Source organism: Hyaena hyaena, unplaced genomic scaffold (genome assembly GCF_003009895.1).
Source record: "Hyaena hyaena isolate Hyena2069 unplaced genomic scaffold, ASM300989v1 scaffold_96, whole genome shotgun sequence".
NCBI classification, from domain to species: domain Eukaryota; kingdom Metazoa; phylum Chordata; class Mammalia; order Carnivora; family Hyaenidae; genus Hyaena; species Hyaena hyaena.
The window spans coordinates 2,045,909-2,064,342 of record NW_024080729.1 but is presented as its reverse complement, the minus strand read 5'-3'; the positions used below and the strand labels follow the sequence as shown (position 1 = coordinate 2,064,342).

Below are 18,434 nucleotides of genomic sequence, written 5' to 3'. Positions count from 1 at the left end.
GACACAGAATCTGAAGTAGGCTCCAGGATCTGAGCTGTCAGCACAGAGTCTGACTCAGGGCTGGAACTCACGAACTGCGAGATCACAACCTGAGAGGAAGTCAGATGCTTAACCGACTGAGCCACCTAATAAAATAAATATTTATTTATTTATTTTGGGGGGGGGAGAACAAGTTGGGGGCGGGGCAGAGAGGGATGGAGACACAGATTCTGAAGCAGGCTACCCAGGTGCCCCTATTTATTTATTTTTGAGAGAGAGAGAAAGAGAGAGAGAGAGAGAGAGAGAGAGAGAGAGAACAAGTGGGAGGGGGCAGACAGAGAGGGAGACACAGATTCTGAAGCAGGCTCCAGGCTTCAAGCTATTAGCACAGAGCCTATGTAGGGCTCAAACCCACAAACTGTGAGATCAAGACCTGAGCTGAAGTTGGATGCTTAGCTAACAGGGCCACCCACTCCTTAAGTGTAGGCTGTGTATAGTGACTTCCAGAAAGCACAGTATGGAAAAAGGGGAGAGAGAATAACTTTGCAGAAGAGCGACCTGACAAACATGATCTCAGCCAGATGATCAAGATTAACACCTATAGTGATAATTCATGTTGATAGCATGTACCCTCAGGATGATGTGATGAGAATGACATTTAACTCTATGGTCTTCCTCCCTGAAGCCTATACCCCCAGTCTAGGCATGCGAAAACATCAGACAAATCTTAGTTTAGGGACATTCTACAAAATACCTGGCCAGTACTCCTCAAAAACTGTCAAGGTCATCAAAAACAAGGTAAGTCTGAGAAACTGTTACAGCCAAGAAGAGCCTAAGGAGACATGCCGACTAAATGTCAGGCTGGCCTCAGATGCACTTGCTGTTCCTGGGGCAGAATGCTAAGGTGGAATGGAGGCGCCGCAGGCATGGAATCCAGAGCTCAGGGGAGCGTCTGCACGAGTGCAGTTGTGGCTCCCACCAACTTTCCTGACTCTCTGTGACTTCACAGGCCAAATATTCTTGACAGTGCCACCCAGATAAAACTCCAGGCTGTGTTTGCAACCATGATTAAAAACGTAGGTCCTGGAAACAGAACTGAATTGGCATTCTACTCTACCGTTTGTTATTTCGAGAGGATTGCTAAGCTTCTCTGTGCCTCTTTTCTCATGAACCTTAAAATAAGAACTATAATTGTAACCACTATCATCATATTGTTTGTGAGGAATACGTAAGATAAGGTATGTAGGGTGCTTGGCTTAGTACTTGGCACTTAGTTCTCCATAAATGTTAGCCTTTACTGTTGTGCTTTGTAGGATTCATTTAGTATACATTTTTCCCTGACAGAATTTAAGAGAATTGTTGACCACGTATTGGCAAATGGAAAAGACAAAAGGGGGTGTTGGGTTATCACAGAGGTACTCATTACAGGCAAGAGTTACCACAGTATACTGGAGAATCTGGAGAAATCAAAGGAAAGAATTTGAGGGGTGTGTGTGTGTGTGTGTGGTGTTTTTTTAAAAAACATAGCTTTATTGGGGACAATTTACATACCATAAAATTCATCGATTGGAAGTGTATGTAATGCTTCTATGACGTTTCACTAAATATATACAACTGTGCAATCATCATCACAATCGTTTCTGGAACATTTCTATCACCCCTCAAATTCTCTCACGTCTCAGGTAACTAATTTCTGCCTCGTAGATTTGTTTACTGTTAAGTTTTGAAAAAATCAGTAGTAAAAGGAGGTCATGGAAAACATTCTCATTAGGAACAGACTCGACTCAATTCCTTCCTTCCTTCCCTCCCTCCCTCTCTCCCTCCTTCCTTCCTTTGTAAGTTCTTCAACCTACATGGGGCTTGAACTCACCGCGGAGATCAAGAGTCGCATACTGTACACACTGAGCCAGCCAGGTGCCACCAGACTTAACATTTTAAAATGATCACAAGTTGTTTAAAAGTTGCTTACACTTTTAGCTATCATGAAACTCGTCATAAAGCAAAATACAAATTGCAAAGTGGAGTGGGTAGGAGGCTCCGGTCACGGGCGGCTACTGCTGGGCTGGTGGTTCTGGAGCGGGTGTGGCGCCAGAAATGCAGCTCCAGGGCGACCCCGCCCCACCTGGGGCTAGACAGCCTCGCACCTGCGCCCTCCTCGCCCTCCTCGTTCCTGCGCAGGCGCAGTGACTCGAGCTTGCTGGCTGGGCGGGCGGGGCGCTGAGCCCCGGCGGGTGTTCGCATCGATCACGAGCGCGTAGCGATTGCTTCTGTCTGTTGTTTAGGTATGGCGCCGGCGACGAAGCTGAGAGGCGGCGGGAACCCGGGTGGGAGTCTCGCTCTGTGCTGACCGCGACCCCGGGGTCGAGTGGGCTATGGGGGAGCCCGGCTCGTTGGTCACAGGAGACCGCGCCGGTGGCCGGAGTTGGTGCTTGCGGCGAGTGGGCATGAACGCTGAGTGGCTGCTGCTGGAGGACGGAAGCGAGGTGAGAGGAAGGGGTCCTTGGGATAGCGAAGGAGGTTGAGGAAGGAGGGCCGGGAGGGAGCCGGGGCGTCCGGTGGGAGAGACGAATGGAAAAGAGGAGTTGGGAGCAGGCTAGAGGGGAGGGGTATGAGGAGGGGCGTCCCGAGGGAGAGGAGAAAGGGGTTGTGGCGCGGGCGGTTGAGGGGCGAGCTGCGAGGTGTTTGGGTGGAGGTAGGAATGCGCCGAAGAAAAGATGGCCCCTTCCGGGGAGGCCGGGGCCTGCGGGGCGGCCTCGGGCTGAAGTCGCTGTTGCCGGGAGGAGCCGGTGGCGGGGCTGGGCGTGAGGTGGGCGTGGAAGGATGTGTGGGCCGACTGGGGGGGCCGGTTCAAGGGGGAAGGAGGTGGCTGGGTTTGGGGAGGGGACTGGGACCGCCCCCGTGTGGATTGCACGGAGCCGTGTCCGGGGAGGCGGGGGGCGGGAGGGTGTGGGCAGCGAGTAAAGCATGAACTTTGTCAAGTTTATGTTGAAAGCGGCCGAGTTATGGGCCACGTCCCTTAAAATGCTTAAACTTTGATGTAACAACGCCTTCCTTTCCATCTCTTGAGGTGAATTGACCCTGTGGGAGGGTCTACAATTATCCTGTGAGTCCCTGTGCTGCGAGTGGTACCCCCTCAGATGGTGGGTGGGTAGGGATTCAGACATCGAAGAGCTGTCCCCTCAGGAGGCCGCTTGTAATGTTTTCTAGTGCGCTCATAAGTGCAAAAAAAGAAAAACAGAAAAGATGAGGCACGCTTCCACGTGGGGGCTTTTGGGGTGCGGTGGTAGAAGAGGGGGCGGAGAGAGTTAGGGTTCCGTCAGCTTGGGCAGGAGAGCTGGATCGGGACCCGCCCGTGATGACAGAATAATTTGTATGAAAGATAAGTCTTCTGACTCTTATGTGTGCTCATTAGTTTTTTTTTTCTATAAGCTATATAGCCTCAGTTCAGTCTCCCAGATATTTATTAGTTATGGGTTTTCGTGTATTATGAGAGGGACAAATAATAGCGACTTTTACCTTAGAGAGTTTATTGCTTGAACGGGGGAACACAGTTTTAAGTCTGTGAAGCGGTCTGAGGACATCCTCCCAGGCTGTCCAATCAACTACCAAGACATGGATTATTTAGTACTCTCCTAGAACCGAGGTTCCTCCAGGCGGAGGAGGGGTTCTGGACCAGCCTTCACTGGCTAGATTAGGAGGTTTTAAAGGGTTACGTGCGTGCTGTGATTTCAGGAACACCAGAAAGACACTTCTGCCCTCAAATCTTTTTCTATCCTGGTATCAGTGCCTAAAGTCCATGTGAGGCATATATTCTTTTAGCTTGAGCGTTGACCTTCCTTCCCCTGCAGGGCTTTTCCTCAAAAGCACTTACCGTTGGGAAGGTTAACAAATGAAGATGTCAACCTGAATAATCGTAGCTACACCTTATTTTGTATTGGGTTTGGGCTTTTACATGTGTTACTTAATGTGAGCCCTGCAAGTGTATCACACTCAGGCACAGCCTTATAAAGCTAGTTAAATGTTAATATTCTTTCTGATTCAGTTTCTGAGGATTAATTCCTTGGTTCTCAATAGCTTGGTAGCACTGGGAATGGGAGTAGGAGCTGGGGGCAGAAATAATTAAAGCTGCTGCAGCAAAAGCAAGAGGAATTGTAAAGTGCACCTACACGTATTTTAAACTACTGGTTAGTTTTCTGTTGGGCCACTTCTTTGGGAAGAGACCCATACAAACCATAGTGGAACGTAAAGGCACAGTGGGAAGACCAGCTTGCTCTAGGGGCGTGCCAGAGACCAGCCATGCCTGGCTGTCTGCAAGGCAGGTGTTAGGAAGTAGTTGGAGCATAGCCTACAGTGTGTGTGAAGAGAAGTCTGAATCTAGGCAAGAGATGAAGTCTGATTTACTGTAGTGGCCCCCAAACCACAGCACAAAGTGGTGTGTGGCATGCACAAGATTTAAGTGTGCTGATAGCATTTCGTTATAACAGAGGTAGTTTCCTGCCTTACCAGTTCCTCCTGACATCTTCGATATCCCAGAAAAAACAATAAAACAAGATTCCTCTTATTTCACTGAATGGAACACAGTAGTAAATTATCTGACTGGGTGTCCTTAAACTTCTTTTTTTTTTAAAGAGGCCTTTTGTTTGCTTTTGTTTTTTAATGTTTATTTACTTATTTTGAGAGAGAGAGAGAGAGAGAGAGAGAGAGAATCCTAAGCAGGCTCTGAGCTGTCAGTGCAGAGCCAGGTGCAGGGGGTGATCTCACGAACCAGGAGATCATGACCTGAGCAGAAATCAAAAGAGTCAGAAGCTTGTAATTATCAAGACAGTATGGTATTGGCACAAAAACAGACACATAGACCAATGGAATGGAATAGAGAACTCAGATTTGGACCCAAAAATGTACAACCAACTAATCTTTGACAAAGCAGGAAAGAGTATCCAATGGGAAAAAGACAGCCTCTTTAACAGATGGTGCTGGGAGAGCTAGACAGCAACATGCAGAAGAATGAAACTAGATCATTTTCTCACACCATACACAATAATAAACTCAAAATGGATAAAGGACCTGAATGTGAGACAGGAAACCGTCAAAACCCTAGAGGAGAAAGCAGGAAACAACCTCCTTGACCTCATCTGCAGCAATTTCTTACTTGACACATCCCCAAAGACAAGGGAATCAAGAGCAAAAATGAACTATTGGGACCTTATCAAGATTAAAAGCTTCTGCACGGCGAAGGAAACAATCAATAAAACTAATAGGCAACCGACAGAATGGGAAAAGATAGTTGCAAATGACATATCAGATAAAGGGCTAGTATCCAAAATCTATAAGGAACTCACCAAACTCCACAGCTGAAAAGCAAACAATCCAGTGAAGAAATGGGCAGAAGATATGAACAGACACTTCTCCAAAGAGGACATCCAGATGGCCAACAGACACAGGAAATGATGCTCAGCGTCCCTCCTCATCAGGGAAATACAAATCAAAACCACACTGAGATACCACCTCACACTGGTCAGAGTGGCTAAAATGAGCAAATCAGAGGACTCTAGATGCTGGTGAGGATGTGGAAAAATGGGCGCCCTCCTACACTGTTGGTGGGAATGTAAACTGGTTCAGCCCCCCTGGAAAAGAGTGTGGAAATTCCTCAAAAAATTAATAGTAGGACTCCCCTATGACCCAGCAATAGCACTGCTAGGAATTTACCCAAGGGATACAAGAGTGCTGATGCATAGGGGCACATGTACCCCAATGTTCATAGCAGCACTCTCAACAATAGCCAAAATATGTCCATCAACTGTTGAATAGATCAAGAAGATGTGGTTTATCTATACCATGGAATACTACATGGCAATGAGAAAGAATGAAATCTGGCCATGTGTAGCAACATGGATGGACCTTGAGGGTGTTATGCTGAGCGAAATAAGTCAGGCAGAGAAGGACATATACCATATGTTTGCACGTATAGGAGGATTAGGAGGAACTTAACAGAGGACCATGGGGAGAAGAATGGGAAAAATACTGGGGGAGAGGGAGGGAGGCAAACCATGAGAGACTCTTTAATGCCAAGAACAAACTGAGGGCAGAATGGGGTGGGGAAGGGGGGTGATGGGCATGGAGGAGGGCCCTTGTGGGGATGAGCACTAGCTGTTATATGGAAACCAACTTGACAATAAACTATTAAAAAAAAAAAGTCGGAAGCTTAACTGACTGAGCCACCCAGGTGCCCCTGTTTTTGTTTTTTAAAGCAATCTCTGTACCTAACATGGGGCTCAAACTCAGGACCCCGAGATCAAGAGTTGCATGTTCCACCAACTGATCTAGCCAAGCACTGTCCTTAAACTTCCTAAATCAATCCAGAGAGTTTGGTGGAAAAACAAATTAGGTTTTCAGGAAGCTTTTTGGGTTAAGGGGGTTGAACTAAGGGAAAGGATGGTTCTACAGTATTTGCTGGCCATTTGGGAAACAATAGGAGCCATGCCCAGGAGGAATGGGATAGCCTTGAAAGTGGGTAAGGATTGCAAAATTATTGTAAATAGAAACAACCCCAGCATATGTACCAGTGGTTTATTGGCACTCAGTTCCCACGAGAAGTTTACTTTCATCTGCAAATGGTGCTGGAATATCCCTCACACAGACTGTTTTTTTTTTTTTTTTAACTTTTTACATTTATTTATTTTTGAGAGACTACTGTAAGACATATTGTGAGCGGAGGAGGGGCAGAGAGAGAAAGAGACACAGAATCCGAAACAGGCTCCAGGCTCTGAGCTAGCTGTCAGCACAGAGCCTGATGCGGGGCTTGAACCCACGAACCCTGAGATCATGACCTGAGCTGAAGTTGGATGCTCAACCGACTGAGCCCCTCAGGCGCCCCCACACAGTCTCTTTAACAGTGGTGTACAAGGTAAATTCTAGGACCATACAGTAAAGGGAAGGATAAAAAAGAGTGGTTCCTTACGTTCCTGGATTCAGAGTCTGTAGGAGGCTATTTCAAAAAAGTAGCCAGTCACCTCCCTTTTCTGTAATGCTTTACCCAGGCAGTTGTCAATGACAGTCTGGCTGTTCTCCACAAGTATTAAAATGGGCTATGGAATACTTCCTTTATTAGAAATAAAGCTACCTACATGGAAATTCTTACTGAATATGGATAACAGATAAACCTTTAAACGTTTCATTTTTAGAACATTTTTAATTAATGAATTTTTCAAAATAAGCTCCACACCCAGCATGGGGCTTGAACTCATAACCCCGAGATCAAGAGTCACGTGCTCTACTGATTGAGCGGTGCCTAGGTGGCTCAGTTAGTTATGAGTCCGACTCTTGATTTTGGGTCAGGTCATGATCTCATGGTTTGATTGTGAAATCGAGCCCCATGCCTGGATCTGTGTGGTCACCAAGCCTGCTTGGGATTTTCTCTCCCTCTCCCTCTGCCCCTCCCCTACTAACATGTGCTCGTTTTTTATTTGTTTGTTTTTGTTTTTGTTTTCTCTCTCTAAATAAATAAACTTAAAAAAAAAAAAAGTCACATGCTCTACTGATTGAGCCAGCCAGGTGCCCCTAAACATTCCATTTTTGAAGGACATATATGTTAATTCTGAGGAACTCGGATAACAAATGGAATTTATGGCAAAGTGTTCAAAGAACTAAAGAATTTAAGTCAGATTGTAAGAGTTCCTGGCTGCTGCTTCATAGTTTTCAGAGGTAATAACCGAGTTTCCAACTTCTGAGCTAAAAAATGGTCATCCTAGACTCTGGGAGGATGCATAGCTCTTTATTCGTCCAGTCACACTTACTAAGCACTGTCCCAAGTACAGAAACACAGTGGTACACAAGACAGATAAGGTCCCTGCTCATGAAATTTATATTCTAGTAAGGGGGGGGGGGTGGGGAATAAACGGGTAAAGCAAACAAGATAATTTTGGATTGTGACACGTGCATGCTAACACCATGAAAGAATGCAGTGGTCAGGGAGCAGGCAACAACTTTAGGGTAATTGGGGTAGGCCCTTGAGGAGCTGAAACTTGGAAGACAGAAGGAGCCCGTGCAGATGTCTCAGAGAAGAAGTGTTCCAAGTAGAGGGGACTGGTGAAAAGACCCTCAGGCAGTGGTGAGTGTTTCTGTCTGGTATGAGGTAAGACTAAAGAGGTGGAGGGGTTAGGATATTCAGGCCTTATAGGCTATGGAAGGGAGTATGGATCATGAATGTCGATTGAAAAGAAGGGAGATGATCTGGTTTAAGTTTTTACATGACCACTCCAGCTGCTGTGTGAAGAAGGAAGTTGGTCTGAGTCAGGGAGTGCAGGGCAAGAACAAGAACAGCATTAACTGGTGGAGGCCAGGTTGTTTGGACAAAGGTATTGGGCATAGAGATAGAGCAAAATGAACAGATTTAGAATATATTTGAATTACAACCAGTAGAATTTGCTGATGATTTTAGTGTCAGGATGAGGGACAGAGAAGAATCAAAGATAGCTCCTCAGTTTGCAGATAAGTAGTTGCTCAGATAGTAGTGTCAGTTACTGAGATGAGAGTTTGAGGGGAAGGGTAGATTGGGGCACGGAGAGTTCTGGTGGTCTTTGCAGGACTGAGGAGGACAGGCATGATTCTGAAAGATTTTAAAAAGGAGCAAAGTGAGTAGCTTATACCAAACCACAAACCATTTGGCTTAATGTTCTCAGCTATGGTTGTGGTACAGGTCATTAAAGAGGTGGCTTGTGCACCAAGAAGAATCAGCAGGGGATTCTAAGATCTAAATCTCAGAAGAATTTAATTTGCTTCCTTGACAGGGTTATTATAAACTAGACTAGTCTATCAGAAAAGTGTGATAGATGGGAATTGAGGCTTCTTTGCAACCTTTTCGAGAGGCTCTCATGATGTCCTCTCATGGATAAGATATATCGAAAATATGGACTTGATGCAAAGACTTGGTTGAATTACAACTGGCTAAAGGTATAGCCAGAGTGTGTGGTGTAATGTTTACTAGGCTTTCCTGGGAGCTTTACCTTTGTGGCTACATCCTGTTTCAGTATTTTTATCTGTGCCTTAAATGAATGTAGAGAGGGTCTCATGTCAGTTTGGTGGATGAGTCAAAGCTGGAAGGGATATTGAGTATGTCTGATGGCAGATTAAAAATTCAGAAAGGTCTTGACAAGCTCATGTGATAGGTTGAACTAACAAGATGAAATTTAATAGGAATCAATGTAAGGTCCTGCACTCGAATCCAAATTTACCAACTAGTCAAGTATAGGATAGAAGAGACATGACTTGGCATAGCAATTCTTGGGGGAGGGTTAGGCCAAGAAATTTAATCATTCCTAAGCCTGAGGATACATTGGCAGTGTGGTAGATTGGCTGTGGAAGCTAATGCAATTTATATGCCCCAGTGATAATATCTAGAACTGGGAAACTGATGGCTTGCATTTGACTGTGTTACAAAAACTATTTTTTTAATATGGCATCCAGGAATAAAAATAAACCAGGAGTCTCTTCACAGATCTATTAGGATAGCAAAGAGACTCAGTCGTATGCCATGGGAGTTAGGTTGAAGTAACTGGGAACATGGGGCCAGGAAAAGAGTAGGTAGGTTCTTTATGGCTGTCAAGTGGAAGGAGGATGGGAAATTTTTTTCGTGGCGCTCAGGGCAGAGCCAGGGCCAAAGGATGGAATTTATAGGGAGAAAGTTGCCGAGTCAGGGCTATTAAAAAACTGGAGCAGCTGTCTTGTATAGATGCTGTAGTTCTTGGCAGTGTTTAAAAGTAATTGATGAGAGTGTGTGGAAAGGTTTCCCCCCATCTCATGACCTTTCAGGGTCCTCCCAACCCTGACATTCCATGATTAACTTCATTCAGCTATCTCTTCTTGTCAGAACTTCTTGCTTTTTTTCTACCTGGAAGCTCCCATGGTAACTGAAGGAGACAGCTGATGGGGTTTGGGTTTCACGAGAATCTAGTTTCATAAGTCAGGACACGTGCACATTGCTGGTTGACAAGATTGTAAAGGACCTCCCTGTTCAGCAGAGTGACTCATTATGTCTCTTACATTGTTGTCTTCCTAGGTGACTATAGGGCGAGGATTTGGTGTCACGTACCAACTGGTATCAAAAATCTGCCCTCTGATGATTTCCCGAAACCACTGTGTTTTGAAGCAGAATGTCGAGGGCCAGTGGACAATTATGGACAACAAGGTACAGGAATCTATAGATGCCTAATGACTTACTGAATTTGTGTTTATTTTTAAATTCCTTTTTTTAATTTTTTTTTTTTTTTGCATAAGTAATACATGATACAAAGTTAAAAGGTTCATTCAAAAGTAATATCTTCTCCCCAGCCATGCAGGTGTCTTCCCTAGATACAGTTGTTTCTGTATGCTGCCAGAGGTTAGATTATACCCAAATAATTTCTAAGACTTGAATGAAAGTATGTTACTTTGAAGGGAACACCTGAATTGGGACGGTAGCTCCTGCTCTGGAAACTAGACTAAGTTACTGAGGGAATTGGCCTTTGTGGGTCATAGGCCCAGAGAATATTGGGCCTATGGAAATCTGATGAATATTCTGAAGTACACCTACGGTTCAGAGCACTGGGAGGAGGAGGGAGTTGAGCTGACTGGATTTAGCTCCTTCCCTTCCCTATTCCTTTCAATCACAGCAAACACCTCCCATCCCTTTTTTAATCTGTTTTACATACTGCGTTTTGAGGAAGATCTCCTCTGAATAAATTTGAAAATCATTGGTATGGTGGGAATACTAAGGGAGGTAAAATAGTGTGTAAAGCCCAGCAATTTGGAAGCGCCTAAAGTGCAGATATACAAGCACCCAGAGATACGGTGAAACTAGAGATTGTGCCGTGAGAGAAATTCTAATGTTGATAGCTAAGGAATTAGGAAGTATGAAATGTCTTCAGATGCCATCTTACATTGCTCTGGTTGAAAGGATTGTAAAAACACCTGTTAGAAAGAAGGGTATTCAATGGTCCTGAGACCAATTCTGAGGTGTGTGCATAGTTACCCTCATACTAACAAGCAGTGCTTGGGACACCAGCTTGGCATCCTACTTCCTACTCAACTCAGTTCTGATAGCATCAGATTGCATAGGTTAACCCCTATGCTCCTGACCAACAGCTATAGATTGGAGGCTCCAAGGACCCCTTCCTTGGACTCCAGATGCCAGTCACAAATCCAGGTTGTTTACTTGTACTTCTTACCAGCTGGAACCAATGACTTCCTTCCCCTTTGGATTTGATTAGTTAGCTAGAGTGGGTCATAGAACTCAGGGAAACATTTACTTAAGTTTAGCATTTTATTAAGAAAGGATATGCTAAGGGATTCAGATAAACACCCAGGCAGAAGAGATGTGCAGCGCAAGGTATGCGGGAAAGGGCACAAAGCTTTCATGTCTTATGTGGGTGTTCCAATCCCTCAATACCTCCGTATAGTCCCCAACCCAGAAGCTCTCTGAACCCATCCTTTTGAGTTTTTTGTGGAGGCTCTATTACATGATTGGTTAAATCATTCACCATTGGTGATCAATTCATCGTCCAGTCCTTCTCTATTCCTAGGAAGTTGAAGAGTGGACTGAAAATTTCAACCCTCCAGTTCCTGGGTTGGTTCCCCTAGCCAATTAGACCCCATCCTTAGGTGACCTGGGGCGTCCCAAAGTTCCCTCGTTGCCATAACAAAAGACAACTTTCCGTCTCACCGCTTAGGAAATTCCAAGGGTTTTTAGGAGCTCTGTGCTAGAAACAGGGATAAAGGCCAAATATATATTTCTTATTATAATTCACAGGCTCACAGATATCCTGCAGGCCTACCTCATTTTGCATGCTTAAAACTGCTGGGTTTAAGCTGTTGAGAAAGTACCTCCCTGACTAGGATTAAGTTGAGTTGGCACTGTATTGAAGGAGAGGGTATAAGTGCTAAGTAAATTGGTTTGGCACTCTTGGCCAGGCATTATGAGCAGAATAGAAATTGGCACTGAAAAGGGGGCCTTAGAGATGATCAAGTTTAATCTCTTCTGGGAACAGATGAATCTGAGGCCCAGGGAGATAAATTGACTTGCCTGGGGGCCTTCTAACTGACTGACTGAGGGAGTGAAAGAGCCAGGGCTCGAACTCAAATGAGTCTCTACTGTGTCCTATTGTCAAACACCAGGGAGGTACACAGTGATTTGCTATACATGAATGTCCCCCTTTTGAAAAGTTCACATCATCTATCCTACACTTTGCTTTTACAAGAGACCTACATTGGTACCTGTATTTGCTAACTAAAAGAAATCGGAAGAGGATTTTCACTTTTACAAAAAAAAAAAAAGGCAAAAATAGCGTTAGCATTTGTTTTGCAGAGACCTATCCTAGAGGGCGCCCGCACCAGAGCATTGAGAGTGGCACTGGGAGCTTGTTCCCAGGGAGCTACACTCAGCATCTCAGCTTTAAGATCCTGTAGTTGTGTTTTTTGGTTTTGTTTCGGTTGTGGGTTTTTTTGGTTTTTTTTTTTTTTTTTAGTTTATTTTGAGAGAGAACTTGTGCATGAACGGAGGAGGGGCAGAGAGAGAGAGAATCCCAGGCAGACTGTGCTGTCAGCGCAGAGGCCGATACAGGGCTCATTCCCACAAACCTCGACATCCTGACCTGAGCTGAAACCAAGAGTCAGGCACTTAACCGACTGAGCCACCCAGACGCCCAGGGTTCCATAGTTTTGAACTGTGTCTGTGAGTATCGATGCTTTCATCTTGATTTATTTTGTGTATCCGTTAGTAGGTGATGTCCTAAGGTATCAGAAAAGCCTAAAAGAGGCTGTATTTTGGGTCTGAGAACAATAAAAATATTTTTCCATATAAGTTAATGGTAGTTGCAGCTTTGCACCATTAACTTATGAAGAAAAGCTTCATGGAACACTCTCCTTTTGGATGGCAGGGGAAACCTGTATTGGATGCATGATTTAAAAAATTAATTATGCATATCTAAGTCATAGGTGTAAGGTTTTAAAGCCCCTGCAATAGCTTATACCAAACCACCATAGGGAAAGACGTTTTCCTTGTGAGAGTTGGCTATCTGAGAAATGGGATTACAGTATTAAGAGGTGAGTTCTTTAGTGCTTCTCTCCTTGATGATGTGCGGTATGGATATACTCCATTTATGGGATAGCAAATTTTGAAAGGTTAGGAAGCTACCAGCTGACTGATTTTAGTGTTCCTTGAACATCAGCCTCAGGGTCAGAGGCGGCCGTGCCAGTAACAGGTCATGACTGTGCTTCTGGGACGCTCTCCGGTGTTTGCTGTGTACGCTTTCTTCTAGGGCTATTGTTACCATGAGATTCCTCTCTGAGGTCTCAGACAGAGGATACAGAGGAAAGGTAGGCTCCTGGTTCTTTCACGTCTTTTCTGGTTTAAGCCTCTTAGCTTTGATTCCATTTGTGAGGTAACGGATTTTTAAGAGAAGTTGTGTGAGTCAAGTGTTTTTTGATGGAGCAACTACTCTTACAGGTAGAAAGCACTCCCCCCACCTTTTTTTCCTTAACCAGATGCTCCTTTTCTTTGTGGCTTTTTTCTGGCACGATGCCTTGGCAGTCTTCTTCTTCCGATGAAGGATTTGAATTTTGCGTGCAGTATATTATTGTTATGGTCATATTTGAAGTCATTTGCCAAGTCTTTTCAAGAGGTAGATACTTCTAAGAATTCAAAACTCAGAACTATATTCTCTCTTCATTAAATGGTCCCTCTTATATGCTGGAATGGCTGGACAGTGAAAGCTTAAGTACAGATACAAAAATTGCAACAAATGCAATTTTAGTTTAAATTGGCTTAAAAAAGAAAAACCTTGAAGGACTGCTGACTGTGCACACAAAATGTTGTAGTTGTGTGCATTTCAGTTGAAAAGCTCTTCAGATGGCTCACTGTAGGTATTCATATCCAGCTCTTTCAGAAAATTGGTTGTTTGAGGGTCGGTCTGAAATGCCTTGGTGGGTTTGCTTGCCTTCAGTCCTAGAGACGTGGGCGTGGAGTTTGAACCTTTCTCCTCCTATGTTGTTATGCATCTGCTCCCTGGTGAGTCCCACCTTTATGCTTCTGTAGACTGTAGACTCTGGCATTTGATGTCTCTGGTGAATTATACTGTCTGTGAACATACCTTGTTGCTCGGGACAGTTCAGCTTCTGGTCTTCTAGCAGCTAGAGCAGTGATTGTCAACCCCATTTCCACCTGGGGTGCTTTTTAAAAATACTGGTAGTATCACATTAAAATTGAGAATTTCTATTCATCAAAAGACATCATTAAGAAAGTGAAAGGCAACTCAGAGTGGAAGATATTTACTGCACATAACAAATGAAGGACTTTATATTTGAATATATACAGAACTTCAAATCAATAAGAAAAAGAAAGATAACCCAGTTTTAAAAATGGGCAAGAAAATCATGGAAGGAGCCTAAGTATCCATCAACTGATGAATGGATCAAGAAGATGTGGTTTATCTCTACATTGGAATACTACATGGCAATGAGAAAGAATGAAATCTGGCCATGTGTAGCAACGTGGATGGAACAGAGGACCATGGGGAGAAGAACGGGAAAAATAGTGGGGGAGAGGGAGGGAGGCAAACCATGAGAGACTCTTTAATGCCGAGAACAAACTGAGGGCAGAATGGGGTGGGGAAGGGGGTGATGGGCATGGAGGGGGGCACTTTGTGGGGATGAGCACTGGGTGTTATATGGAAACCAACTTGACAATAAACTATAAAAATAAATAAATAAAAATGGGCAAGAGTCAGACACTTCACAAAAGATTATATCTAACTGTTCAGTGTCCATGAGAAGTTATTCAGCTTCATTAATGATCAGGGAAATGCAAATTAAAAACACAGTGGAAATACCACTACATACCCACCAGAGTAGCTAAAATTAAGTACTGATGATGCCAGGTATTGGTAAGTAGTCAAGTAGTCTTTTGGTAGAAGTATAGATCGGCACAACCAATTTGGAAAATTATTTGGTATTATTTATTAAAGTTGCACATATATATATATATACACACCTCATGACAATATTTTAATTCCCAAGGAAACAATCCAAATGTTCATCAACAGTAGAATCTTAAAATGAAACCCTGTATCCAGCAGCATGGGTAAATCTCACAAACAATATTGAGCGAAAGAAGACAGACACAAAAGAATACATATTATATGATGCCATTTATATAATTGTCAAAACCAGTCAAAACTAATATGTGATGTTAAGCCAGGCTTACAGTCCCCTTATGGAGGGGGAGGGGTTAGTGACTAGAAGGAAGCCCAGGGGATCTTCGGATGCCGAGAATGTATAATTTTTTTTTAACCTTGTGGTAGTTACACCGAGATGTTCACTTTGTGATTATTCATCTTGTTATACATTTATGACTTGTGCACTTTTATGTTTGTATGTTATATTTTAATAAAGAATTTCTAATGCCAAGCGCTGGTGAGGATGCAGAGTAACTGAAACTCTTAACCATTGCAAGTGAGAACACAGAATGATTCCACCACCTTGAAAAACAGTTTGGCAGCTTCTTCCAGTTAAACAGGCGCTTATCCAACATTCCTGTCCCTGTCCCAATTTAATGAAAACTTATGTTCTTACAGAATCTTGTATGTGAATGTTCTGGTGGCTTTATTCATAGTCACCAGAAACTGGGAGAAACACCTAGGGACTGGGTAAGCAAACTGATAAATCCATGACCTAGGATATTATTCAGTTATAAAAATACCAAACTACTGTTAATGAAACAAAGTAGATAAATCTTTTTTTAAATGTTTTATTTATTTCTGAGAGAGAGAGAGAGAGAGAGAGCACGAGCAGGGGAAGGTCAGAGAGAGAGGGAGACACAGAATATGAAGCAGGCTCCAGGCTCTGAGCTAGGTATCAGCATAGACCTGACGCGGGGCTCAAACCCATGAACTGCAAGATCATGACCTGAGCCGAAGTCGGACGCTCAACCGACTGAGCCACCCAGGCGCCCCACAAAGTAGATAAATCTTAAAGTCATCATGCTAGATGAAAGAAGCCACACTCAAAAGGTTACATACTGGTGTGATTCCATTTATACAACATTCTGGAAAAGGCAAACCCATGGAGGGCAGAGAATAGATGAGTAGTTGCCTGGAAATGAGGGAAGGGTCGACTGCAAAGGGGCACTGTGTCTTGATACAAATTGCATACTCTGTGTTTGTATATAAAGTTGATTTTAAAAATCCTGATGCCTAGTCCTCATCTTAGACCATTTAAGCCAGTCACTATTTCTTTTAAACATTTCCAGGTGATTTCACTATACATCAGGGTTGAGAACCACTGGGCTACATAAATCATTTGATGAACTGCATGAAAGCATTGCCTGTTGGCTTTGGGTTTCCACTCAAATGCATTAAAAGTGCTGGACAGATGGGGCGCCTGGGTGGCTCAGTCAGTTGAGCTGACTGCTCAGAGCCTGGAGCTTGCTTCGGATTCTGTGTCTCCCTCTATCTCTGCCCCTCCCCTCCTTGCACTCTGTCTCTCAAAAATAAAAAATAAACATAAAAAAAATTTTTTTTAAGTGCTGGACAGAGATTGAGCATCAGGTGAAGTAATTGATGTTTAAGAGGGTGCAGGTGATCCCACCTTTGATGGCTAAGAGTCATTGGGCAGGCTTTTCTTTGGTTATCACTTTGTGCTGCTGACAGTGCTCAAACTGGTGATTGTGAAAACTATGTAGAAAGGCTTGGGGGTGCCTGGGTGGTTCGGTTGGTTAAGTGTTCAACTTTGGCTCAGATCATGATTTCACTGTTTATGGGCTCGAGCCCCACATTGGGCTCTGTGCTGACAGATGAGAGTCTGGAGCCTGCTTCAGATTCAGTGTCTCCTCTCTCTGCTTCTCCTCTTTTCGTGCTCTGTCACTCTCAAAAATAAATAAACATTTCTTTAAAAACAAGAAAGAAAGGCGTAAACACATTTTGATATATATATATATCTCAAATACATATTTTATCAAAAATAAATAAACATTTCTTTAAAAACAAGAAAGAAAGGCGTAAACACATTTTGATATATATATATATCTCAAATACATATTTTATCAAAAATAAATAAACATTTCTTTAAAAACAAGAAAGAAAGGCGTAAACACATTTTGATATATATATATATATCAAATACATATATATATATATGTATTTAATGTTTGTTCTTAAGAGAGGGGTAGAGTGCGAGTGGAGGAGGGGCAGAGAGAGAGGGAGACAGAGTCTGAAGCAGACTCCAGGCTCTGAGCTGTCAGCACAGAGCCCGATGTGGGGCTTGAACTCACAAACCAGGAGATCATGACCTGAGCTGAAGTTGGATGCTCAACCGACAGCTACCCAAGCGCCCCCAGTTTGACTTACTTAAACCGTTACATTTGAGATCATATCCTGGGCAGTACTTGATTGTTCTTATACAGTCATGGTATTTTCATCCTTTTCTACAGTCACCCTGTGAACAGACCTGACTTGGGTCTGTGTTCCAAAGTATACCACTAGATGTCACCAAGGAGTGATGAATGGATATACAGAGGGATCCAGGGATAAAAAGTGATGGGAAAATTTTGAGAGTTTATTTTCCAGATCTAAAGGGCTCTGAAGGAAGCAGGTTACTGCAGAGGTTCCAGTGGAGGGTTGCAATATGTCTTGAAAGTTTGCCCTAGCTTTTTAGGGTTTTGTTCATTCTAGTCTTAGGCTGCTTCTGTAACCTTCTTTATTTATTTAACCTTCTCTTTGTCTTTGAGATTCTTCTTAAATGTCTATACCTTGGCAGTAGGTGGCCTCCTATGTCATATTACTTTCCCTGAAACCTTTTTCCTATGTATAATCTATAATTAACTATTCTGCTACAGTACTATTCTCAAATACATTCTTTTAGCCTCCCTCCCCATCCTTTTTATTCTTGCATAAGTTGTTTCAGAAATCAGCAGAACTGATCACTCTCCATAATTTCTCAGGTTGAATATGAGTAGAAAAGTTGGGAGAAGGTTGGTCAGATCAGCCAGGTTAGGGCCAAGACAGTGAGTTAAGGCCAGTCTTTCTGTATGTATCTATGCTCATCTTTCTCTCCCTCTCCCCAGTCTGGCCAGAAACAGGGGCCTAAAACCAACCTAGAGCTGAGATCCAATCTCTGTTCTTCATCTTCTGTGCCTTGTGGTCAAGCCCCTCATGCTTCATATATGGGTTGACCAAGGTTATTTTTTCTAGCTGTGAGGAGGTAGCTGTAGTTATAAACACGAACATAGTCTTAGTCCCAGTTCAGATCTGACCTTCATCTCTGGCCTGTATCCCAAAGGTGAGTTTTTAATATGGGTTAAATTTTCCACTTGTCCCTTTCCTTCTCTTCCCTCCCTTTCTCTCCCTTTCTCTTTCCTCCTTCCTTCCTTCCTTCCTTCCTTCCTTCCTTCCTAATATGAGTTAAAACGTCTACTTGTCTCTTTTCTTTTC

The 18,434-nt window shown here is 43.5% G+C and overlaps 1 protein-coding gene across 3 annotated transcripts in view; it reads left to right on the top strand.

Moving 5' to 3' along the window:
* The first annotated feature begins 2,199 nt into the window (after positions 1-2,199).
* The window catches only part of RNF8 (ring finger protein 8), a 34,971-nt gene continuing 18,736 nt past the window's right edge, over positions 2,200-18,434 (top strand). The window contains exons 1-2 of one of the 3 annotated variants that reach the window (XM_039235296.1): positions 2,200-2,462; positions 10,034-10,162. In XM_039235296.1, coding sequence (XP_039091227.1) covers positions 2,352-2,462; positions 10,034-10,162 — 240 coding nt within the window. In that variant the 5' untranslated portion in view covers positions 2,200-2,351. The remainder of the gene's footprint in view (positions 2,463-10,033; positions 10,163-18,434) is intronic. The other 2 variants (XM_039235295.1, XM_039235297.1) reach the window with 2 other exon arrangements.